At 45.4% G+C, this 26,258-nt stretch overlaps 1 protein-coding gene across 2 annotated transcripts in view; it reads right to left on the minus strand.

Moving 5' to 3' along the window:
• TYRO3 (TYRO3 protein tyrosine kinase) overlaps nucleotides 1–26,258 on the minus strand; it is a 230,944-nt gene that overhangs the window by 94,376 nt on the left and 110,310 nt on the right. For both annotated transcript variants that reach the window (XM_040333801.1, XM_040333800.1), the window contains 2 exons: nucleotides 23,459–23,574; nucleotides 1,109–1,277 (listed from right to left, as the gene is read on the minus strand). In XM_040333801.1, the coding sequence (XP_040189735.1) occupies nucleotides 1,109–1,277; nucleotides 23,459–23,574 (285 nt within the window). The remainder of the gene's footprint in view (nucleotides 1–1,108; nucleotides 1,278–23,458; nucleotides 23,575–26,258) is intronic.

Consider the following 26,258-nt stretch of genomic DNA (forward strand, 5'->3'; position numbering starts at 1 on the left):
GGGACAGGGAGGCTTTTGGGGGGGCCCCGTGCAGCAGGGGGAATCTGCACCCTACATGGCGATACACTCCGCACAACCTGTGTGCACGCCTATGGCTAAGGTATAGAGGCGGTCAGATGATGTCACGATCGCCATTTCAGTCATTCAGGGGAAGACTTGTATTGATTGATATAATAAATGACTTCCTGTGAATGGCTAAGAAGCCTGACCTAATTCTGTTTCAGGAACAGAGCAGAAAGTCCCCATACCACAGCCAGAACAGACCCGATACAACGTACAGTTTATACAGCGCTAACAGTAGCCACATTTTTTAAGTGAAGCAGATAGTTTGTTTGGCCCAAACTATTTAAAGTGATAGCGAAGCTCGAGTTGGGAGGAGCAGTAACCGGCCGAGATTCAAACCATGTATGGGCAGGCTGAATGTACCAAGTTTATCGATCTTACATACGAAGCCGCCCCCGCCGGGAGAACACGATGACTCGACTGAAGGAATTGACTTATCAACTGCTAGTTGTAGAAAATAAATTTGCACTGTGTGTGTTTGGCTTTAGACTTTAAAAAGGAGAGAAGCAGAGCGATTGGACAGCACAGTGGCAATTGAATTGAAGTATTTATTCCCGATAAGGCTGTCATGGCTACCTGTGCACCACCTGCCCCTCATAGTTGATACCCCAGCACATTATCAATATCTCACGGTTAGGGGTGCAGTATATTCAGACAGAGAAAGTATAACTGTGAAATGTTGGTGTACAGTCCTTAAAAGTAACTTGTATAAAAGAAAGTCGGGTTGGTTAACTGTGACAATGGCAAACTCTAAAAATAGGCATTTATTAATCTAACCTTTAACACACTACTGATATAGAGTGGATATCCTTATCAGCCTGGCTACTCCCTCTCTAAGTCCACTGTAGAGGAGTTCTGCCCTCACAGAAACTAGATTTAAAGAACATGCAGGATTATTGACAAGTATGCTTTAACACCAAGAGTCCCCTTCAATTTCTGCTTCAAGTTCTGTCCAAAGCAGCCTCAGCAATTAAAATGCATCAGCATATGAGGTCCTGATCAATAAGTCAACAAGAAAAGTGTATTTTAACATTGAACTGCTTACCTGCTTCCAGTGTTTGAAAGGATAGCCATTCGGTGAAAATAGAGGAGCCCACTTCGTTAGCGCACTGCAGGCGGATGCTGTGATTCGTCAATGGCTTAAGCTCTTCTAAGGTGACGGCGTAAGGAGGAACAATGACATGCTGCGAGTACACATCGTGTAACACTAGAACCTTAAAGACAAGGAGGGTATTGTTAGGCGACAACCGTTAAAACAAACCATTGTATTTAAAGCAGAGGTTCACCCAAATAACATGTATATAAGATCATATTCTTTATACTTCCACCATGTACATTATTTTTTTTTTTTTTTTTTGGACTTCACCCAGATGATTGACGTCCTTGAGAAAAAGTTCCCCCCCGCGCCCGCCTATTGCGTAGGCGCGTCACGAGAGTCACAGAGTTTCCGAAAGTAGCCGAATGCAACGTCACACCAATAACTTTGCTCTAAGTATAACTATAGTTGCTTCTTTCCCAGCCAACTCTCTTTGTTTCTTCCTTCTTTCCGAAATACCCTTTCACTTCCTGCAGCCTTGCTCTCCACGGTGGTTGTGGAGGTGCTCCACCTAGTAGTACTTCCTGGTTCGCTCCTGTGCGGCCTATTTAAACTCCCAGCACTGACAGAGTGGTGTTCCTCTATTGCTGACGGTACGCCACTGTCAGCTGGGCTTCCAGACTCACATGATCTAAGCTCCAGCTTCCTGAACCGGATCTCCAGGACTCCTTGTTCGCTACAGCTCACAGCAACCAGCTCCAGGCTCCCAGGACGCTCATCCATGCCCAGCTATCTGCAACCGCAAGTACTCTGCTATAGAAACCAATTGCTAAACACTGATCTCCATACTTGTCGCTTGCTTCCAAGTTATGTTCACTACTATTGCTATCAATTGCTATGGAGTTTCCCTGAAGCCTGTACCAGCTCTCATGTAATGTTCACTGCTACAGATACCAGCTCTCATGATAATGTTCACTGCTACAGATACCAGCTCTCATGATAATGTTCACTGCTACAGATACCAGCTCTCATGATAATGTTCACTGCTACAGATACCAGCTCTCATGATAATGTTCACTTCTACAGATACCAGCTCTCATGTTAATGTTCACTGCTACAGATACCAGCTCTCATGTTAATGTTCATTACTAACCCCTAGTGTGCAGTCCCAGTACTGCAGCTATACTTATCCTTATACCATTAATACCAAGATTTACTTTAACGTTGCTTATGCTGGAATAAGCACTATTTACTTTACCGAGGCTGTGATGATAAAACCCAAACTCTTAACTGAGTTAAAAGTGAAACCTGGGTTCGAACCTGAGAAGTCTCCGCAGTTGCGATCCATAAACCTGAAACTAATTTGGCGTATTGTAACACCGAACTGCGAATCAGCTCTACACAGTGCCTGCGCACCGACTAGGAGCCGTGTAGAACTTACTCGCAGTTCGGCTACTTTCGGAAACTCTGTGACTCTCGTGACGCGCCTAAGCAATAGGCGGGCACAGGGGGAAAATTTTTCTCAAGGATGTCAATCATCTGGGCAAAGTCCCAGGTGACATTGCGACTCTGCATAGAAACACCTACTCCCGAGGGAGTCAGTACCGGGAAGCCGGGTGGAAAATAGCCATAATAGGGTATGTAGAGCCCCAAAAAAAAAGGGCATACTGTACATGGTGGAAGTATAAAGAATATGATCTTATATACATGTTATTTGGGTGAACCTCCGCTTTAAGGATTACACAACTTTTTAGTTAACATTTGACAACTGCCTAGAAACGACCCTGTGTACTGATAAGAGAACAGATAAAAATTCAAGAGCAGTTGAAAAAAATGCCCAACTGCTCCTAAATGTCCGTTTACCAGCAGCAGTGTACATGAGGCCTTAGGCCCTTCCAAAATAAATATTTGATGACCACTTGTGTCTTCACTTTCTCCATTTCCAATTTGGCGGCAGTGATTGCCAACTGTTTGCAAGTGCACGAAAACTGTATAGCGTGCATGCACCATTTTCAGCAGCGAACATCTAGTAGTGACTTGATGCAATGATACATTTTCACGTTTGTGAGATCACTCTTTCCACATCAGACTGTAAATCTTTCTCTAGGCGCTATGCCCTGAACATGACAGCAGTCACAATGACACAATAGAACTGCTCTTAAGTTGCCCATAAAGTAGTACAACATTCATACAAACATTTGTAAGAAAATTCTCATCAGTACACTTGATCACTTAACGATTGTCGAAGTCACTTTAACCACTTCAGCCCCAGACCATTTGTCAGCTTAAAGACCGGAGGTCTTTTTGCCATCCGGCACTGCACCGTTTTAACGGACAATTGCGTGTTCGTGCGGCATGGCTCCCAAACAAAATTGACGTCGTTTTTTCCCACAAATAGAGCTTTCTTTTGGGGGTATTTGATCACCTCTGTGGTTTTTATTTTTTGCGCTATAAACAAAAATAGAGTAACAATTTTGAAAAAAAAAAAAGCTATATTTTTTACTTTTTGCTATAATAAATATCCCCAAAAATATATAAAAAAAAGTTAAGCCCGATACGTATTCTGCTACATATTTTTGGTAAAAAAAAGAAAAATCGCAATAAGCGTTTATTGATCAGTTTGCACAAAAGTTATAGTGTTTACAAAATAGGGGATAGTTTTATGGCATTTTTATTATACATTTTTTACTAGTAATGGCGGCGATCAGCGATTTTCATCGTGACTGCGACATTATGGCGGACACATCGGACATGATCAGTGCTATAAAAATGCACCGATTACTGTAAAAATGACACTGGCAGTGAAGGGGTTAACCACTAGGTGGCGCTGTAGGGGTTAAGTGTGCCCTAGTGAGTGATTCTTACTGATGGGGGGATGGGCTACACGTGACAAGACAGTGATCACCGCTTCCGGTTACAGGAAGCGGTGATTACTGTCATTGTCACTAGGCAGAGCGGGGAGATGCTCGTTTACATCAGTATCTCCCGTTCTTCCTCACCGTGAGACGATCGCTGGTATCCCCATGATGATCGAGTCCGTGGGACCCGCTGTCGGGCTCACGGAGCTTGTGGCGCGTGCCCACAATGCCGCGATCTTAAAGGGGACTTAAGGTACGTCCTTCTGCCTGTCCGAGCCATGCTGTCGACGTATATATCGTCGTGCGCTGGTCGGCAAGCAGTTAAAAAAAAAAATTGCTTTTAACATTAAATTTTGGAGTAAATGGACTTTCCTGAATGAAAACCACATTCACTGTTAGAAATTTGTTCAAGAAATCTTGCTCTTAATAACTTCATCACTGCAGTCGAAAAATAACATTGATGTGACCTCCTTAATAATAATAATAATAATAATAATAGCTGGCTGAAAAAAATTATACCAAGCTACCAATAATAATGATTAGAAAACCAAAAGAGCAAAATGTTACTAGTGTATGGCTAGCTTTAGAGCCCTATCACACTGGAAACGCCTATAGCGGAGCATTAAAATAGCGGTAAAACACTGCTATTTTACCGCGTTTTTATCGCATTCGCGGTTGTTTGTGCTACTCTATTGGGAGAATATCCACCAACAGAGGCAGAAACTTTGCTATTGGGTTCATCCTATCCTCCAAGCACACACCTCAAGTGGACAATTTGCGTTGCTATATGAGGACTTGAGAGTGCACCCAGACAAGTTCAGAAATTACACTCGGATGAGCATTGCAACGTATGTATCTATATCCTAATCCCGCTCCCAATAGTCCCAAATCTCTAACCTCGCTCCTAATAGTCTCAAATCCTTAACCCTAACCCTAATACCACTCCCAATAGTCCCAAATCCCTAAACCTAACCCCGCTCCCAATAGTCCCAATTCCCTAACCCTGCTCCCAATAGTCCCAAATCCCTTACCCTAACCTCGCTCCTAATAGTCTCAAATCCCTAACTCTAACCCTAATCCTGCTCCCAGGGTTAGGGTTAGGTATTTGGGACTATTGGGAGCTGGCTTAGGGTTAGTGAATTGGGACTATTGGGAGCGGGGTAAGGGATTGGGACTATTGGGAGCGGGGTTAGGGATTCGGGACTATTGGGAGTAGGATTAGGGTTAGGGATTATTGGGAGCGAGGTTAGGGTTAGGGATTTGGGACTAGTGGAAGTGGGGTTAGGGTTAGGGATTTGAGACTAGTAGAAGTGGGATTAGGGTTAGGGATTTGGAACTATTGGGAGTGGGATTAGGGTTAGGGATTTGGGACTATTGGTAGTGGGATTAGGGTTAGGGATTTGGGACTATTGGTAGTTGGATTAGGGTTATGGATTTTGGACTATTGGGAGTGAGATTAGGGTTAGGGATTTGGGACTAGTGGAACTGGGATTAGGGTTAGGGATTTGGGACTAGTGGAAGCGGGATTAGGGTTAGGGATTTGGGACTATTGGGAGTGAGGTTAGGGTTAGGGATTTTTGACTATTGGGAGTGAGATTAGTGAAAGCGGGATTAGGCACTAGTGAAAACAGGATTAGGGTTAGGGATTTGGGACTATTGGTAGTTGGATTAGGGTTATGGATTTTGGACTATTGGGAGTGAGATTAGGGTTAGGGATTTGGGACTAGTGGAAGTGGGATTAGGGATTTGGGACTATTGGGAGTGGGGTTAGGGATTTGGGACTATTGGGAGTGGGATTAGGGTTTTGGGACTATTGGGAGTGGGATTAGGGTTTTGGGACTATTGGGAGTGAGATTAGGGTTAGGGATCTTGTAAAACAAGCAATGTATTGTAAAGTAAATCCAGTAGTGTGTTGTTTTACTTCAAAACTTCATTTTTATGGGATAGATAATTTTTTGGGGCATTTTGATCTTCTCATAATTGTATTCCTGTTGTTGCAGATGTTCTCTTTTCTGCTTGCATGTTTAATTTTTTGTGAGATCATGTGACTTTTCTACAGCTCAGGGTGGATTATGGGCGTTTTTCAGGCGTTTTCAATTCATTTCAATGGAGAGGGGCGTTTTTGGAGCGTTTTTTTCAGCGCTAAAAGAAAAACCCAAAGATGCTGCTTGCAGGACTTTTCTCAACGCTCCTCCAGCGCAACACCTTAGTGTGAAAGGGTCCATTGAGATGCACGGGGAGCGTTTTATGAGCGTTTTAATAGCGCTATTTTTACTGTGAAAACGCCGCAAAAATGCACCAGTGTGAAAGGGCTCTTAGACTCAGTTCTGTGTACTATGCTAGGAGATTGTATGCCTTCAGAACCTGGCGTTACATACGTGGGAACTACAAAAAAGTTGTGCATTCCAAAATAAATCAGTGGAAAATGCGAATGCTGCTTGTGGGGAAACGGGCATTTCAGGAATGCAGAAACTCTGAGAACTGTGCATAACAGTGTGATGATTTATATATTAAATCTAAATGCCTGGCAGAGAGAAGGCACGATTAACATCTTCACATCTGGGGTGATTATTTTAAATTCTCACACACTTATTTTTGCTAAAAAAATAAATAAAAAAAAAAGTGCGTAAACCCCCAAACATAAAAATAATAATAAAAAAATAAATAAATGCTAAGAGTTGCAATTGTCTACAATGCAGGATATTTGTGCAACTGTTTATCAAATGCATTTCATTAGTAAAAAATACACTTAATTGCATTTTGGTGCATACAAACACAACATTGGGCCAGATCCACATAGATCGGCACCGGCGCAGCGTATCTAAGATACGCTACGCCGCCGTAACTTACTTGGCTTTGTTTCAAATCAACAACGAATTTGCGCCGTAAGTTACGGCAGCGTAGTGTATCTCTGGCGGCGGAATTCAAATCGGCGATTAGGGGGTGTGTTTCATTTAAATGAAGCGCGTCCCCGCGCCGAATGAACTGCGCATGCTCCATTTCTAAATTTTCCGCTGTGCATTGCGCGAAATGACGTCGCAGGGACGTAATTTTTTAAACTTAGACGTGACTTACGTCCATCCCGATTCACGGACGACTTACGCAAAAAAAACAAAAAATCCTAATTTCGACGCGGGAACGACGACCATACTTAACATGGCAAATCTAACTATACGCCGCAAAAAAAGCAGCTTTAACTATACGCCGGAAAAAGCCGACTAGAGACGACGTAAGAGAATGCGACGGCCGCGCGTACGTTCGTGGATCGTCGGAAATAGCTAATTTGCATACCCGACACGGAAAACGACGCAAACTCCACCCAGCGGACGCTGAAGTATTGCATCTACGATCCGAAGGCGTACGAAGACGTACGCCTGTCGGATCAAACCCATATGCCGTCGTATCTTGGTTTGAGGATTCAAACTAAAGATACGACGCAGGAAATTTGAAAGTACGCCGGTGTATCAGTAGATACGCCGGCGTACTCTCTCTCAGGATCTGGCCCATAATTTCCAATTTTAGAATAAAAATATGTGGTTGCATTGAGTAAATAGATACCAAAGGTGTCAAGAGTTAAAACTATGCGTGCCCGTGAAAGCGCAAAAAACTATAAGACATAAAAAGTTTTTTTAGGTAATGCTTTAAAAGTTTTCACAGGTTATTTATTTAGAGTTCACCATAAATTAAGACTTTTTGCTCTCACATCAAGCTTAGCAGCAATACCGCACATGTGGCGCAATTGTAGATTACATACATGTGCGGGCTCCAATTTCTTTTTTCATTTAACATTATTACCATCACATGTCCAAACCCCCTATCTGTTAGCATGCGCAGGTGACAGGTCCTCCTTGGGGCAATGCATCTTATATCTCTCTATGCCCATGCACACATTACAATGTGGTAGTTCTAATATTTTTGTGTTGATTGCAAAAAATACTGTATTGGCCGGACCTATACTGAATGTATCCATTTTATAATAAGATACATTTTAATAACTCTGGGTATAATGCAGGCATACCGTTTTCATTGGTCACGTAACCTGCAGAGCCAGGACTGTGGGTACGGAGTAGCCACAGAGCATTGTCACCAGCACTGATGTCGCTATATAGTAAAAAACGTCAATTCCCATCTTCCTTTGAGGTGTTTTTCACTGTTGGAGATCCCATGCTGCTGTCAATGAACCGTAGTTAGGCTGTGCTGGAGGCATGGGCAGAGTTGATGGGCTGGCTGACATGAGCCAACTACAGGCACCCCGTGTTATGTATAAATGGTAACAACACAACTTCTGCATTGCATTACAGTGGGTTTACACTGTCAACCTGTTCAAGGAAGTCCATTAGACAATGCTGAGAGGAGCTCCAGGTTTTACGGTAGTAATAGCAAGCACATAACATTAAAAATGAACTCCATCCAAAAAAAAAAAAAAAAAGAAGAACAGACATGAAGCAATTAACCACTTCTATACACCCAAACACATTTTTTTTATCTTTCCCCCCACAAATAGAGCTTTCTTTTAGTGGTATTGGATCACCACTGTGGTTTTTATTTTTTGGGGCACCGATAAGCAGCACTGATGGGCACTGATAGGTGGCACCGATTTGCAGCACTGATAGGTGGCACTGATAAGTGGCCTCGATGGGCACTGATACGTGCCACTGGTGGGCACTTATAGGTGTCACTAGTAGATGGCACTGTGAGGCAGCACTGATTAGGGGGAACTGGCAGGCATTGCTGATGGGCAAAGTGCCATGCCTACTGGGCACTTATGGGCATACCTAGTGGTCATGCGTGCGCATCCCTGGTGGTCCTAGGTGGGCATCCTAGGGGGGGCTGCACTGATAATCAGTGCAGACCCCCATCAGGACAGCAGCCGATTGGCTCTCCTCTACTCGCGCATGTCAGCGCGAGTGGAGGAAAAGCCGTTAAACGGCTCTTCCTGTTAGCACTGTGATTGGACACAGATGATTACGTGGTTAAGAGCCTCTGACAGAGGCTCTTTACAGGGATGCAATGTGTCATACTGACACCACACCACCAATCGATCGGCATGCACTAGTGGCTTATCCTGCTGGACATCATGTGACGTTCAGTCAGGATAATGCAACCACTTTGCGCACATCAAATTGCTATATGGTGGATGGGAAGTGTTTAAAAAAGAAACTGCTTTGTGCTGCAATAATCAACTTCAATCCACAGCTGTCCCCCACAGTAATTATCTTCTGTCACTAGATGTCTTCCAGGTTGAATGGCAGCCAATATCATTCAACCAACTTCCTCTGAACCTGGGCCTGTCCTAGCCTGTGATTGGACAGTATAAAGAGAAGCAGCACTGAGATGAGCTTTATCTTCCGATCAGCATGCTCCTTGTTAAATAATGAACTAATTTGGCTCCTTATGTTTCCATACACTTAAAGTGGTTTTAAAGGTTTAAGTTTTTTTTTACCTTCATGCATTCTGGGTGCAGCTCTCATCCCCTATTATACTTACCTAAGCCCCATCTTGATCCAGTGATGTGCATGAGAACAGCAGCTCTCCTGGGTCTCTCTTTTCTCATTGGCTCACAAAGCAGCAGAAGCCATTGGCTGTGTGTGTGAATGGACACAGAGTGCGGCTTGGTAGTGAGCCTGCTTAAGCCTCAAGTGCTCCCATAGCAAGAGATTTGTGGGGCACTTGGCAGGGGAGAGGAGCCAGGACTGCCAGAAGGGGACCCAAGAATACTTATGGCCTAAACTGATGAAATGTAATTTAAAAAACATTTTTGGGGGATATTTATTATAGTTAAAAGTAAAAAAATATAGTTTTTTTCAAAATTGTTGCTTTTTTTTGTTATAGCGCAAAAAATAAAAACCACAGAGGCGGTTATCGAGAGCTCCCCTTCTGTGGCCCAGATTCCTTCACCTGGTTGCTGAGATTCGGAGGATGGAGTATTTAACAGCATCTGTCCACGATTCCATTCCATAATTTGATAAAGTTTGGGAACCTTGGGATAACTCGAGATACGGGACCCCTGTACCATTGGCCTCGCCTTAGTCTTTGTTATTATTCCCTGATTTATGCTGCTACTGTTTACCTCAGAGTTGTTTGTTCTATATTATTTTGTTAATCTGTGCAGATCACTACCGTGATCTGCATCTTTGGACACTGTGGGCCAGATTCTCAAAGGGCTTACGACGGCGCAACGCCATTTGCGCCGTCGTAAGTCCTAATCTGGCCCGGCGTATCTATGCGACTGATTCTTATAATCAGTTACGCATAGATATCCATTAGATCTGACAGGCGTAAGGCTCTTACGCTGTCAGATCTTAGATGCATTTTTTTTCCCCGCCGCTAGGTGTCGCCGACGTCGTTTTCCCCGTCTATGCAAATTAGCTATTTACACGAGATTCCCGAACGTATGCGCGGTCGACGCAGAGAATTTATGACGTTTCCGTAGCTTTTGCGACGCGTAAAGTTGCCCTTGCTATATGAGGGGCAACCAATGTTAAGTATGGCCGTCGTTCCCGCGTCGAAATTTAAAAAAGTACGTTGTTTGCGCAAGTCGTCCGTGAATGGCGCTGGACGCCATTTACGTTGACGTCTAAACCAATGACGTCCATGCGACGTCATTTAGCGCAATGCACGTCGGGAAATTTTAGGGACGGCGCATGCGCAGTACGGAGAATTTACGCTACGCCGCCACAACTTTACAGGCAAGTGCTTTGTGAATCAAGCACTTGCGGGTAAAACTTGCGGCCGCGTAACGTAAATGAGATACGTTTCGCCGCCGCTGTTTTACGCCAGTCTACGAGAATCTGGCCCTGTATACTTGTCAGTTGTTTTTACGTTCTCTTTTGAGCAATTTCTTTGATATCATTATGTTGATGTGATCATTCTTTTGTACCTTATGATACAGTTCTGTATTATGTGCTCCTTAAAATCCAATAAAAATTAAATTTTGAAAAAGACACAGGCGATTAAATACAACCAAAAGAAAGCTCCATTTGTGGGAAAAAAACAACATCAATTTTGTTTTGGTACAGCGTCGCACGACCGCGCAATTGTCAGTTAAAGCGACACTGCCATATCACAAAAAATGGCCTGGTTATTAAGGGGTCAAATCATCCGGTCTGTAAGTAGTTAAAGATTGGAAGGCTGCCGAGTCACTGCGAGAAAGGTGGAGCAGGTTGAGCTAAGCAGCAGAGTAAATTACGTCAGTGTTGTAAACTGAGGATGAATTGCTCCATGGTGCCTGCAGCTACAGAGATCAACCAGGGCTTCATTTATCCTTTATTAACATTAAGAAAATGCTTGGATATTCATATCCTGGCCAGTCATTTTCTTCACACTGCTTGCTATCTCCTCTGAGAATGGTTGTGTTGAGCCTAGACTATCCCAAAAACATCAGCTTGTCACCTTATCTACCTGAAAATGTCCAGATTTGGAAGCCTGTCATCTAATATCCACAGGCAGCGTGAAACATTGAGCAGCCTCTGCTTCTGCTGCTGCTGTAGATTGGAAGTAAAAAGTATTTTTATCCTGAGGAAGATAACTGTATGAGTCAGAGCCATAAAACTCTGAGTCAGCAGATTCACCAAGCCACACGATTTGGAAAAACAACCATTAACCTGGTTTTCTTCTTTAAACATCACTAAGAAAATGGGTCTGCTGCCACTTGAAAAGAACAGGGTTAAAACATCCAAAGGCAAGCATTTGCATCACAACTGTACATTATCCACACGTATGAGTATTACGTTAGATATGTACGTTACAGGCGGATTTATCGGTTTCTCTCTATGGCACCCTGCAGGTTACTATAGTAACCTGTAGACTTCACGGGGGCTCCAGAGAAACATCCACTTTATACACTCGGGCAATTAATACTCCGGCATTGTGACTAACAGCAACACAGCAAAAACTATGAAAAAAATCCACGCAGTAAATTCTAAATGTATATAATACAGAAGTAAAAATGGATATAAAATGACATTTCAAGAACACTTTCAAGGTTCTGGATGAAAAGGTTCTTTAAAGCATTTAAAAGCACAAGTTTGGTTTCTGGACTATTCATTATTTAAAAAAAAAAGCAAATAACTCAAATCGGTCAGAATTTTGGATGCATACTAAAGCTGGCCATACATTATACCATTTTCTTATTCAATTTCCTTTAGAATTACCTTCAGCTATGCAATGCAAGGGCCCGCCTGTTGGCATACAAAAATAATGGGGTAGATTCAGGAAAGAATTACGCCGGCGTATCCATAGATACGCCGCGTAAATTCAAAGCTAGGCCGGCGTATCTATTTTCTGTATTCAGAAAGCTAGATATGCCGACATTAGCCTAAGATACGACTGGCATAAGTCTCTTACGCCGTCGTATCTTGGGGTGCATTCTCACGCTGGCCGCTAGGTGGCGCTTCCGTAGTTGTCAGCGTAGAGCAGGGATATGCAATTAGCGGACCTCCAGCTGTTGCAGAACTACAATTCCCATGAGGCATAGCAAGACTCTGACAGCCACAAGCATGGCACCCAGAGGCAGAGGCATGATGGGACTTGTAGTTTTGCAACAGCTGGAGGTCCGCTAATTGCATATCCCTGGCGTAGAGTATGCAAATTACATACTTACGCCGATTCACAAACGTACACGCGCCCAGCGGTAGTTTTTTACGTCGTTTGTGCAAGTCGTTTTCGTCGTAACGTTGCTCCTGCTATTAGGAGGCGCAGCCAATGTTAAGTATGGACGTCGTTCCTGCGTCGCGATTTGAAAATTTTACATCGTTTGCGTATGGCGCTGGTCGCCATTTACGTTCACGTCGAAACCAATGACGTCCTTGCGACGTCATTTACCGCAATGCACGTCGGGAAATTTTAGGGACGGCGCATGCGCAGTACGTTCGGCGCGGGAACGCGCCTAATTTAAATGATCCACGCCCCCTACCGGATCATTTGAATTACGCGCGCTTACACCGGCCCCTTTTACGCTACGCCGACGCAACTTACGGAGCAAGTGCTTTGTGAATACAGCGCTTGCTCCTGTAATTTACGGCAGGGTAGCGTAAAGACGATACGCTGCGCCGCCGTATCAGTGCGCGCCCCTACCTGAATCTACCCCAAAGTGTTTAGGTTAGGTTAGACCTTATATTATGTGGTTTTGGTAAATCTAAAAAGGAAAATTTTGCAAAAATTTTTTTTTATAAAGAAGGACCAGCCTTACAGTTATATGAAATAAGAGAACACTTGGTCTGATTCCCCGAAGGTGGAGAGCAGTCGGTGTCTTCCTTGTACACAGGCATAACAGAGAAAAGAGAAAGCTGGCAGCTCGACCTTCCACAATTAACGGCTTCCGGACCGCCCACCGTATATATACTGCAGCAGGGCAGCTCGGCTGCGTGAAACCGTGTACCTGTATGTGATTTTGTGCATGAGGTCTGGGGTGCGCGCCGCGATTGGACACGGCAAAAGCAAATCAGCGGGTCTGGCGACTGCGATCGTTCACATGTAAACAAGGCAGACTGACGTTTTGTGAGGGAGGAAAATGGAGATCACCGTTTCCCTCCAGTCAGACAATTCCCCACACAGTTAGAAAGCACTCCTTAGGAGCACCCTTAACCCCTTGATCGTCCTTGATGTTAACCCCTTCCTTGTCAGTGTCATTTATACAGGGACAGTGCACTGATCACTATATTGGTGTCACTGGTCCCTTGGTCGGTGCAAAGATTTTTGTCTACACAGGCAAAGGTGCATTTTGGTGCCCCTCCCCATCGTCCTCCTGCCACCCCCTTCTCCTCTCCTCTACAATGCAAATCCCTTTTCCTGACGTCTACAGCCTTGCTGATACCTCCGTCATGCTGTACTCAGAATGTTACGATATGCCACGAGTAAGAGTCTCACAGACACATATAGCTAGATTCAGACACATTGGCCTAAACTTGCGGCGGCGTAGCTTAGCGTGTTTAAGCTACGCCACCGTAAGTTAGCTAGGCAAGTACATGATTCACAATGTACTTGCCTGCTAAGTTACGGCGGCGTAGCCTAAAGCGGGCGGGCGTAAGGGGGCGTGTTTTATGTTAATGAGCTTGACCTTACGTTTTTGACGCTTTTATTTAACTGCACTTGCGCCGGGTGCCTACATTTCCCAGTGTGCATTGCGGCTAAGTACGCCGTACGGGCCAATTGATTTCGACGTGGACGTAAACAACGTAAATCCCGATTCACGGACGACTTACGCATACAAAGTAAAAAATTCGAATTTCGCTGCGGGAACGGCGGCCATACTTAACATTATTATTCCATCTAGGGCTAAGCTCTAACTTTAGACGGCCTATCTCTAACGTAAACGGCGTAAATGTACTGCGGCGGCCGGGCGTACATTCGTGAATCGGCGTATCTACTGATTTGCATATTCTACGCCGACCGCAATGGAAGCACCACCTAGCAGCCATCCGAAATTGTGCAACCTAAGATAGGACGGTGCAAGCCGTCGTATCTTAGATATGTTTAAGTGTATCTCTGATTGAGAATACACTTAAACATAAGTCGGCGTAGATTCTGAGTTAGGTCGGCTTACCTACTGATAAGCCGGCCTAACTCTTTGTGAATCTACCTAATAAACCCCAGCACAATCATAAAAAAAAAAAGAATGAAAAGTTTCCATTGCATATGGTTTTGCACACACTGAAAATATACAAAAAGCTAACACTTTATCCAAGTTTTTACATTAAAAAAGACCTTCATTAAAATAGTCAGAGACTGTTTAGTGATCTCAACTGTTAAGACAATAAATACTTTGCTGAGAAGTACCGTATTTTTGCTCCATAAGACACATGATCATACGATGCACCTCGGTTTTAGAGGAGGAAAACAAGAAAAATAAATATTTCGAGCCAAATGGTGTACTAAAATATTTACCAGTCCCATCAAATGCAGCCTTAACAGTCCCACAAAACGCAGCCTCAACCAGTCCCACAAAACGCAGCCTCAACCCGTCCCACAAAACGCAGCCTCAACCCGTCCCACAAAACGCAGCCTCAACCCGTCCCACAAAACGCAGCCTCAACCCGTCCCACAAAACGCAGCCTCAACCAGTCCCACAAAACGCAGCCTCAACCAGTCCCACAAAACGCAGCCTCAACCAGTCCCACAAAACGCAGCCTCAACCAGTCCCACAAAACGCAGCCTCAACCAGTCCCACAAAACGCAGCCTCAACCAGTCCCACAAAACGCAGCCTCAACCAGTCCCACAAAACGCAGCCTCAACCAGTCCCACAAAACGCAGCCTCAACCAGTCCCACGAAACGCAGCCTCAACCAGTCCCACAAAACGCAGCCTCAACCAGTCCCACAAAACGCAGCCTCAACCAGTCCCACAAAACGCAGCCTCAACCAGTCCCACAAAACGCAGCCTCAACCAGTCCCACAAAACGCAGCCTCAACCAGTCCCACAAAACGCAGCCTCAACCAGTCCCACAAAACGCAGCCTCAACCAGTCCCACAAAACGCAGCCTCAACCAGTCCCACAAAACGCAGCCTCAACCAGTCCCACAAAACGCAGCCTCACCAGTCCCACAAAACGCAGCCTCACCAGTCCCACAAAACGCAGCCTCACCAGTCCCACAAAACGCAGCCTCACCAGTCCCACAAAACGCAGCCTCACCAGTCCCACAAAACGCAGCCTCACCAGTCCCACAAAACGCAGCCTCACCAGTCCCATGAAATGCAGCCCGACCACCTCGCACAGACTGGCATTCCCTGGCGAGGACATCATCACATTTCCTGTCACTCAGCCAAAGACAGAGCAGCCCAAGCGGCTGCCGCAGCTGTACTTCATTCTTATGCTTGGGCTGCTCTGTCTTTGGTTAAGCGACAGGCTCAGCGGGGAGATCACCTGGTGCCCGCGGGGGCCTGCGATGTCTGTCCTCCTCTCTCCTGCTGCTATTGTAACACACGGTGCCGGATTGAGTTGGGGGGGGTGTATCCTCGTCAATATTCACTAAACAAGACGCACCTACATCCCCCCCCCCATTTTTGGCGGGAGAAAAAAAGAGATTTTTAATACAGCTTACCTGTAAAATCTTTTTCTTGGAGTACATCACGGGACACAGAGCGGCATTCATTACTATATGGGTTATATGGAGTACCTTCAGGTGATAGACACTGGCAATCTCAAACAGGAAATGCCCCTCCCTATATAACCCCCTCCCATAGGAGGAGTACCTCAGTTTTGTAGCAAGCAGTATGCCTCCCAAAATGGTCCTCAAAAAGAGGGGTGGGAGCTCTGTGTCCCGTGATGTACTCCAAGAAAAAGATTTTACAGGTAAGCTGTATTAAAAATCTCTTTTTCTTTATCGTTACATCACGGGACACAGAGCGGCATTCATTACTATATGGGATGTCCCAAAGCAATGCTTACAATGAGGGGAGGGAGAACATCTCCAAGACAAAAGGATTTAATTTAGAGGTATACTCAAATCATAATAAATCCAACTTAGTTGAGAAAAATAATCTTAAATTTTAAATTTAACTCAAAAAGAGGAGCCCCCGGTATCCGAGGGTCTCAAACTGCAGCCTGCAGCACTGCCTGCCCGAAGGCAGTATCAGTATTCCTTCTTACATCCAACTTGTAGAATTTTGTAAATGTGTGGACAGAAGACCAGGTTGCCGCCTTGCAAACTTGAGCCATAGAGATCTGGTGGTGTGCTGCCCAGGAGGCGCCCATGGCCCTAGTAGAATGAGCCTTTAATGATACTGGAGGAGGCAACCCTTTCAAGCCGTAGGCCTGAGTGATTAATTGCTTAATCCACCTAGAAATGGTGGATTTTGCAGCTGCCTGCCCCTTCTTGGGCCCATCCGGTAGAATGAACAGCACATCTGTTTTCCGGATCTTCTTTGTAGCTTTAAGATAGGCCTTCATGGCCCTGACAATATCCAAGGTATGCAGCAACCCTTCCTTTCTGGAAGTAGGTTTAGGGAAGAAGGATGGTAATACCAAATCCTGGTTCAAATGAAAACTGGATATAACCTTCGGTAGGAAGGAAGGATGAGGGCGGAGAACGACCCTGTCCTTATGAAAAATAAGATATGGTTCCTTACAGGATAAGGCCGCCAGTTCCGAAACTCTTCTTGCGGAAACTATGGCAACCAAAAATACTAACTTCCTTGTCAGTAAAACCAAAGGAATTTCAGCCAACGGCTCCAACGGTTGTTTCTGTAAACTTGACAGAACAAGATTTAAATCCCACGGACAAAGCGGGGATTTAACTGGAGGTTTAATACGTAAGACCCCTTGAAGGAAGGTCTTAACCAGCGAGTGGGTGGCCAGCGGCCGCTGAAACCACCCTGACAGAGCAGAAATCTGTCCTTTGATTGTGCTTAATGCCAATCCTTTATCCACTCCTAGCTGGAGAAAACTTAAAACTCTATCAATGGTGAACTTGCGAGGAAGCCACAGCTTGGACTCACACCAGCCTACATAGGCCTTCCAGACCCTGTGATAAATCACCCTAGAGACCGGTTTCCTGGCTCTGATTAGGGTAGAGATTACTTTCTGAGACCGACCTCTACCCCTGAGAATCAGGGATTCAGCTTCCAGGCCGTCAAATTTAGATGCCGTAAGGCAGGGTGGAGGATCGGACCTTGCGATAGCAGGTCTGGCCTTAGAGGCAGAGTCCAAGGGTCTCCCACTACCATCCTTAGGATTAGTGAGTACCATGCCCTTCTGGGCCATGCTGGAGCTACCAGGATAACTGGTATGTGCTCCACCCGGATCCTGCGTAGCAGGCGGGGTAGTAACTGGAGCGGGGGAAACGCATAAAGAAGTTTGAACTGATGCCAAGGGCAAACCAGCGCATCGGTTCCGCAGGCCATCGGATCCCTTGAGCGGGACATGAACCTGTCTAGCTTCTTGTTGAGTCTCGATGCCATGATATCCACGTCCGGCACTCCCCATCTTTGGCAGAGTGCTTGAAAGACTTGTGGATGCAGAGACCATTCCCCCGGCCATAGAGTCTGGCGGCTTAAGAAGTCCGCCTGAAAATTGTCCACTCCTGGAATGAATATTGCCGATATGCAGGGCACATGAGCCTCTGCCCATAGGAGAATCAAGCTCACCTCTCTCTGAGCGGCTTGACTCCTGGTTCCCCCTTGGTGATTTATGTATGCCACGGCCGTGGCATTGTCTGATTGAATTCTCACCGGGAACCCCTGCAATTTTGACGTCCAAGCCCTGAGGGCTAGTCGAGCAGCTCTGAGCTCCAAGATGTTGATGGGCAACTGCTTCTCTGGCTTTGCCCAAGTACCTTGGCGAGTGCAACCATCCAAAATTGCTCCCCAGCCCGTCAGGCTGGCGTCTGTGGTCACTATCTTCCAAGCCACTGGGCTGAAAGACTTCCCCTTCAGTAGATTCTGAGGGTCTAACCACCAACACAGACTTTGTCGGACTCTTGATGAGAGCGGCAACGGGATATCCAAGGCCTGTGGCCTTCTGCTCCATGCTGACAGGATGGCTGCCTGCAGGATGCGAGTGTGGCTCTGGGCGTATGGTACCGCCTCGAATGTGGCCATCATCTTGCCTAGTAACCTCATACTTAGGCGAATAGTCGGTTCTTTCTTGCTTAGAACCAGTAGGATTAATTCCTTGATGGCTTTGACCTTCCTCAGAGGTAGGAACACTCTTTGTTGTTCTGTGTCTAATCTCATGCCGAGATATTCCAACTGCCTTGTGGGCAGGAAAGCTGACTTTTCTCGATTTAGGACCCAGCCGAACCTCTCGAGGTATTGGACCGTGAGGGCCACTGCTCGCTCCAAGCCGGGAGACGAGTGGTCTATGACTAGGAGGTCGTCCAGGTATGCTAGGATCGTGACCCCTTGGATCCTTAGCTTGGCTAGGATTGGAGCTAGGACCTTCGTGAACACCCGGGGGGCCGTAGCCAACCCGAAGGGAAGCGCCACGAATTGGAAATGACGCGAAGCCACCATGAAGCGTAGATATCTTTGATGTGGCTGATAAATTGGAACATGAAGGTAGGCATCCTTTATGTCTATGGACGCCATGAAGTCGTCCTTTTGGAGTGTGGCAGCTGCTGACCGCACGGATTCCATCCGAAATGAGCGGACTTTTAAGTATGCATTTACCATCTTTAGGTCCAAAATTGGCCTGACATCTCCATTGGACTTTGGGATGATGAATAGGTTGGAGTAGAAACCCAGCCCCTGTTCCAGGACTGGTACCTCTACTATTACTTCCTGGGAAAGTAGATGATCTAATGCCGATCTTAATGCGGCTCCCTTCTCCGGATCGTTTGGAATCCTCGACTCCTGGAAATGAGGAGGAGGAAACTTTAGGAAATCTAATTTGTAGCCCGTGGCCACGGAAGACCGTACCCACTCGTCAGGAATGCTGGTTTCCCAAATCTCTGAAAAGAGTCGCAGCCTTCCCCCCACCTTCGTGGTTGGGGGCGCCCCTTCATAAGGTCGACTTGGGGGCTGGTTTTGCTGGTTTGCGAAACCACTGCTTTCTGCCTCTAGCAGCCTGTCCTTGTGATTTGCTGTTGAAGCCGAAGTTTGCTTTCGCAGGAGGCCGTCGATACTGCTTGGCATTAGAGGGCCCCTGCCCAGGGGAATACTGTCGTTTAAACGCAGGCCCCTGCAACTTCTTCTTATTTGGCAAGAGAGTACTCTTGCCGTTTGAAATGGTCTGAATGTATTTATCTAGGTCTTCTCCGAAGAGTCGTCCTCCATGGAAGGGGAACCCTACCAGGAGCTTCTTGCATGGGGGCTCAGCCTCCCAGCTCTTTAACCATAAGAGTCTTCTCATATGGACAAGGAATAACGATAAACGTGACGCTTGCTGGATAGAATCCTTAATTGCGTCTACCGTAAAACATATGGCCTTAGGGACGTCCGAAAATTCTTCTGCCTGCTGGGCAGGAATAAGTTTAAGCATCTGCTTAAATTGATCCGATAATGCTTGAGCGACCCCAATCGCAGCCACAGCTGGCTGTACTACTGCCCCTGCAGTAGTGAAGGAGTTCTTAAGTAGTGCTTCCAAGCGTTTATCAACTGGATCCTTGAACACCTGTATGTTTTCTACAGGGCATGTTAACGATTTGTTAACACATGAGATGGCTGCGTCCACTGCAGGAGTAGCCCATCTTTTGGAAAATTTATCTTCCATAGGATATAGGACAGAAAATCTTTTAGGTGGTAAGAAGATTTTATCTGGCTTGTTCCAATCTTGGAACAAAACTCCCTCTAATAGAGGATGGATCGGAAACACAGCCTTGCTTTGAGGCGCCCTCAGTGAGCCCAAAGCTGAAACCGTCGATACCTGGAGATCTGGTACTGGCAAGTTGAATGCCTTATGGACCAAGTCCGTTAATCCTTGAATCCACCAGCTCTCCCTCAGGGAGACTGCCCCAGACTCCTCTGTATCCGGATCTTCGATCCCTGAACCTACTTGGTCCTTGTCCAAGAGGTCGTCCAATTCCCCTGAGGAAATGACCTCCTCTTCTGAGGGTCCGCGCTCGGGCGACGGAGATCTACTCCGTTTACTGCCCCGCATAGCTGCGGCTATCATTTTTCCCATTCTTTTCTCCATCTCTTTTAAAGAGGTGAGTAATACCTCGTCAGTGACCGTCTTAGGGTTGGACTGACCCGCGTCAGCTCCAGCCCCAGATCCCGATGGCCCCAAGGCTCCCTGTGGGGAAAGCAGCGGCATAATTTTGTCCGAGACCTCAGACTCTCTGGGGGAATCCCCACCTCTTGTACCCTCTGACCCGGATGCCATGGTACAATACCGAGGTACACCTGCTAGCTTATTGGTACTTGGGACTATAAATAGTTAATTGCCCAAACACCTGTTTGGGGGATAAAAAATGCTTCCTCTCCCCTAGATGACTTTTTTTTTTTTTTTTTTTCAAAATCTTTTTTTTTTGCTTCAAATCCAGGAAAGAAAAAACATTCTGTCCCCCTGAGTAGTATTGCAAGAAAAACTATGAGATGGAAAAGAAACAGCCTATTCCTAGGCTTGAAAACAGTCTTCTGAAGACTGCAATATTCTTTCTGGCCACTGTGTGTCCTCGGCGCCCCGTGCTGCCGCTCTGGTCTTTCCTCCCCAGTTCCAAAGTATTGAATGAGCTGTATGGAACAAACAAGGAAGGGCCGCCCCTTCCTTAAGCTACTGACCCGCCCTTCCCCCCCAGCTAAACGGCGCCAATTGCGCCTATAATACGTGAACGCGCGCCGCGCGCGCGCCCGCCGACAGGGGGGGGGGGGGGGGGGTTGGGGGGAAGGGACCTCTCAGCTCCAGCAAACTGCAGCCTGCAGCCTGGAACCACGAGGAGGTCAGCGTTTTGCCTGAGGAGGAAGACTGAATGGAGCATCGCCTGGAGGCTTGCAGGTAAGCACAGCTCTCTGACACACACATATAGTTTTATATCACACAGGCCCCACTCAATGCTTTTCCAACACTACAAGGGAGGTCACATTTTATGGGGAATAATACACATAGAGCCATCCTATCTTTATGATATGTGACTAGTTTGCCAGATGCAGCGCATAACTTTAGGCATGTCCCCTGTGACCCCCCAGAAAAAACCTGCTAAGAACCAAGTTCCGCAAGTTTTCCCCTCACTTACCTGCTCCATGCCGCAGGACTTTGCCAAGCAAGAGGCCCAATCTTCCCCCATCTCGGTGGGGATGTCTAGACCTTCAGGCCCTGGGTTCCTATGAAGGATCCACTGTCCTGGGCCCATATAGCACTCTGGCAACAGAAAACATTAGGCACCCAAAGGTTTCTAAGTTCTGGGCCCAGGGTCCAGCTCTCTAAAAAGAAAAGCATTATCGGCTATACCCCAAGGGTTTGGGGTCCGGTTACTGACCACTTTAGCGCTGAGGCCTTTGGACAGAACCGGTTAGCTCACCTAATCCCAAGGATGCGGAGGCAAGCTAAACCATGACTAACACCTAAGACACTGGCGTAAAAACTGGTACTCCTCCTATGGGAGGGGGTTATATAGGGAGGGGCATTTCCTGTTTGAGATTGCCAGTGTCTATCACCTGAAGGTACTCCATATAACCCATATAGTAATGAATGCCGCTCTGTGTCCCGTGATGTAACGATAAAGAAAAAAAAGGATGTCTTATGGAGAGAAAAATACGGTAAATAATATACAGTATATATTGTGTACAGCAGGGGTGCCCAACCTTTAGAAGCGCGAGGGCCGCGGGCCATAATGTGCGGAGCGGTTGGATGACAGTCCACTCCACTCTACTTTTTTTTTTTTTAGTGGATCAGATTGTAGGTAGGCGTTTGTAAACAGACACAAGTCTATTTACATCAGCTACTCCTTAGAGGTGAATGGTGGGTCCGATTGGGTCGGACTGACTGTGTGAAAGAGGCCTAAGGCTGCTTTCACACTGATGTATGGTTGTTTACCCGCACTATGAGTGCAGCACAGTTCACCTGTGGATTTCCTGCCACAGCCGGGGTGCCCACAGTTATGACGACGGCGGCGGAGGAGAGGAGGGGGAGAGGAGCAAATCAGCAGCTATGCTTTTTGTAGCTGCTGACTTTTAAATAAACTAAAATACGGGTGGAACTCTGCTTTAAAAGATGAAAAACAATCTCTGAATGGTGCCTGTGCCAAACAAATGACCTCCTGTGTAAACTACACAGCAGGGCAGACACTTGGCATTAGACCTGGAAGCTAGCGGTGATAACTGTAGTAGCAGTGCATGCTACAGTGATTTCCAGCTTCCACGTGGATTGGCCAGGTATGGCATATACATTTTTACATTAATCCAAGCTGGACCAATGTAACTATTCAAAAATATCTATAAATTATAGCTTTAAACCTAGACAGGAGCTACCACACAGAAGACTTCTTTCGATTGTAATGTGGCTATATTATGTGGCCATTTGTACACCCAAGATATATTTTTTATTCATGGGATAGAAAAACACCTTAAGAGCCAGTCACACACAGGCGGCACAACTTTGGGGGCGACTCGGCAAGGCGATCTCAAGACGACTTGAGAAGCAACTTGCAAAATGACTTCTGTATTGAAGTTAATGCAAGTCGCCTCGAGTCGCCCCCAAAGTCGTAAGGAAACTTTTTCTAAGTCGGAGTGACTTGCGTCGCTCCTATAAGAACGGTTCTATTGAATAGAGCGGACCACGACTTGTCAGGCGGCTGAGTCACCCGACATGTCGCCCCAGTGTGAATCGGCTTTTAGGCTGATTAGTTAAAATTTTTTAGAAATGTGGCTCAATAAATTGACTGATATTCACTTACGTCAATTATCCAATCATCATGTGAAAAGCAAATTCCTGTTTATTTCATCTGCACATGAATGGGTATTCAAAGTGAGCACAGCTACAATTATTTTCCAGAAGATGCCCAACTCCTTTAGTAAATCACCTCTCATGTGCATGCATGGGTTGGGTAAAGCATTATACAAAGTAGAATTAGCTTTCCTTATAATGACACTCAATATGAAAAACAATTCTATCCCTTTTTTAGACATACCTGCATTGTGCATGACAGGAGGGGAGAATAGCTGTCAAACCCTGGCCTCCATGTGACAGCTGCGGTGGTGCTGGTCACTTTATTCACATTCACATTGGTAGGCGGGTGGGGCAGATCTGTAAAGAGAAAACACAAATGTTTTACTTACAGTATATACTGTATGCCAGGTCAAACATAATACTTTGTTTAAAAAAAAAAATAAAAAAAATTTGAAAGGCATTTTCACACTAAAATGATCAATTTCTGCGGAGACCTATGCTGATCCAGTGCAGAAAACAAAGCTGTATGTGTCAACAAGCCCTAACGTCTCAGAACAAAAAAGCAACATGTCCACCAAACAATACAAGGAGATTTATTTGACCTGGGATTAGAAGAAGGTCTGTGCCCCCATTAACCACTTAACCCCCATGCCTGTTTTTCAGACTCAGTGGGCCGGATTCAGAAAGAAGATACGACAGCGTATTTCATGATACGCTGTCGTATCTCCGAGTCCGGCCGTCGTATCTATGCGCCTGATTCATAGAATCAGGTTACGCATAGATATGCCTAAGATCCGACAGGTGTAAGTGACTTACACCGTCGGATCTTAGACTGCAATTCCAGGCCGGCCGCTAGGTGGCGCTTCCATATCTTTTACGCATCGAATATGCAAATGAGCATTTTACACAGATTCAGAAACGAACGACCGCCCGGCACTTTTTTTTTACGTCGTTTGCGTTCGGCTTTTTCCGGCGGAAAGTTACCCCTGCTATAGGAGGGGTAAGTGCGTCGTATCCTATGTTAAGTATGGCTGTCTTTCCCGCGCCGAGTTTTGAATTTTTTACGTTGTTTCCGTAAGTCGTTCGCAAATACGGCCGGACGTAATTTACGTTAACATCGAAACCAATGACATCCTTGCGACGTCATTTGGAGCAATGCACACTGGGAAAATTTGCGGACGGCGCATGCGCTGTTCGATCAGCGCAGGGACGCGCCTGATTTAAATTGTACACGCCCTCTAGCCGCAGAATTTGAATTCCGCCGGGGGATTTACGATATGCCGCCGCAACTTTAGAGGCAAGTGCTTTCTGAATAAAGCACTTGCCTCAAAAAATTGCGGCGGCGTAACATAAATCAGATAGGTTAGCGGATCTTTAGATCCGCGTAACCTATCTGAATCTAGCCTAGTGTTTACAAGTTAAAAACTATTTTTTTTTGCTAGAAAATTACTTAGGAAAAAAAATATGATGTTTGGGGGTTCTAACACCCTAGAGAATAAAATGGCCGTCATTGCAATACTCTTTGTCACATCGTATTTGTGCAGCGGTCTTACAAGCGCACTTTTTATTGGGGAAAAATTTTCTTTTTTGAATTAAAAACAGTACAGTTAGCCAATTTCTTTTTATATTGTGAAAGATAATGTTACACTGAGTAAATTGATACCCAACATGTCACGCTTCAATATTGTGCCCACTCATGGAATGGCGTCAAACTTTTACCCTTACAAATCTCCATAGGTGTGGTTTAATTTTTTTTTTTTTACAGGTTGCATGTTTTGAGTTACAGAGGAGGTCTAGAATTATTGCTCTTGCTCCAACGATTGCGGCGATACCTCACGTGTGATTTGAACACCGTTTTCATATGTGGGCGCGGCTCAAGTATGCATTCGCCTCTGCGCGCGAGCTCGTCGGGACAGGGCGCTTTAAAAAAAAATTATTCTTATTTTACTTGATTTTATTTATTTATTTTTGCACTGTTTTAAATAAAATAATAGTTTGGGTCACTTTTATCCTATTCAAGGAATGTGAACATCCCTTTTAATAGAAGAAAAACATGACGGGTCCTCTTAAATATGAGATCTGGGGTCAAAAAGACCTCAGATCTCATATTTAGAATAAAATGCAATAATAAAAAAAAATGGTCTTTATGAGCGGAAGTGACGTTTTGACATCGCTTCTGCTCTGCTATTGTATGGAGACAGGTGGGGGTCATCTTGCCCTCACTCGTAGCCATACCACTGGCGTGAAAGGAGCTGCTGCCATTACCAAGATACCCCTCTTCAAAATGCAGACGTATATAGTCGTGCGGCGGCCAGTAAGTGGTTAAGGAGATTCACCCTCCCTATTTGTCCTGTTTGGCATTGAAAGTGAAAATAAATATTTAAAATGTTGGGTTGTCCCCAGAAAAGTAATAGAAATGAAAATATTCCAATGGGGGTCCCCCAAGAGATTCCTTTAATTTGCCAGGATTTCTTCTCACTTCCCATTTTGCCTATAAGACAGTAAGTAAAGGTAAATCTCCACAGTGGGAAAAAGAAGGCAAAGGTAAACCCTACAGGTGTTATAACCCTCCCTTACTCTATCTAAAATGGGGGGGAAAAAAAACCTTCTCCTATAGTTCTGCTTTAATCACTTGACCTCCAGAAGATTTACCTCCCTGCATGACCTGGTCACTTTTTGCAATACACCACTGCGTTACTTTAACTGATAATTGTGTGGCCATGCAATGCTGTACCCAAATTAAAAGGATTGCCATACTAAAATGGATGAAAGAGTCCAAGATCACTTAAATTGTTGTTAAGTTAAAGTGGAGTTCCACCCATAAATATAACATTACATCAGTAGTTTTAAAAAAAAATCATTAGTCCTTTAAGAATTTTTTTTTTTTAGATGCCTTCAAAGTGTTGTTGCTAGGCAGAATAGTTAATCTTCCCACTTCCTGCACCTAGGTGCTTAAGCTTCCTAACCTACACCGCACAGACTGCTGGGAATGTAGTGGGTGTAACTTTCCAGGAGTCTGTGCACTCCCCAGTCTCGAAGAA

This window comes from Rana temporaria, chromosome 13 (genome assembly GCF_905171775.1).
Source record: "Rana temporaria chromosome 13, aRanTem1.1, whole genome shotgun sequence".
Lineage (NCBI taxonomy): Eukaryota > Metazoa > Chordata > Amphibia > Anura > Ranidae > Rana > Rana temporaria.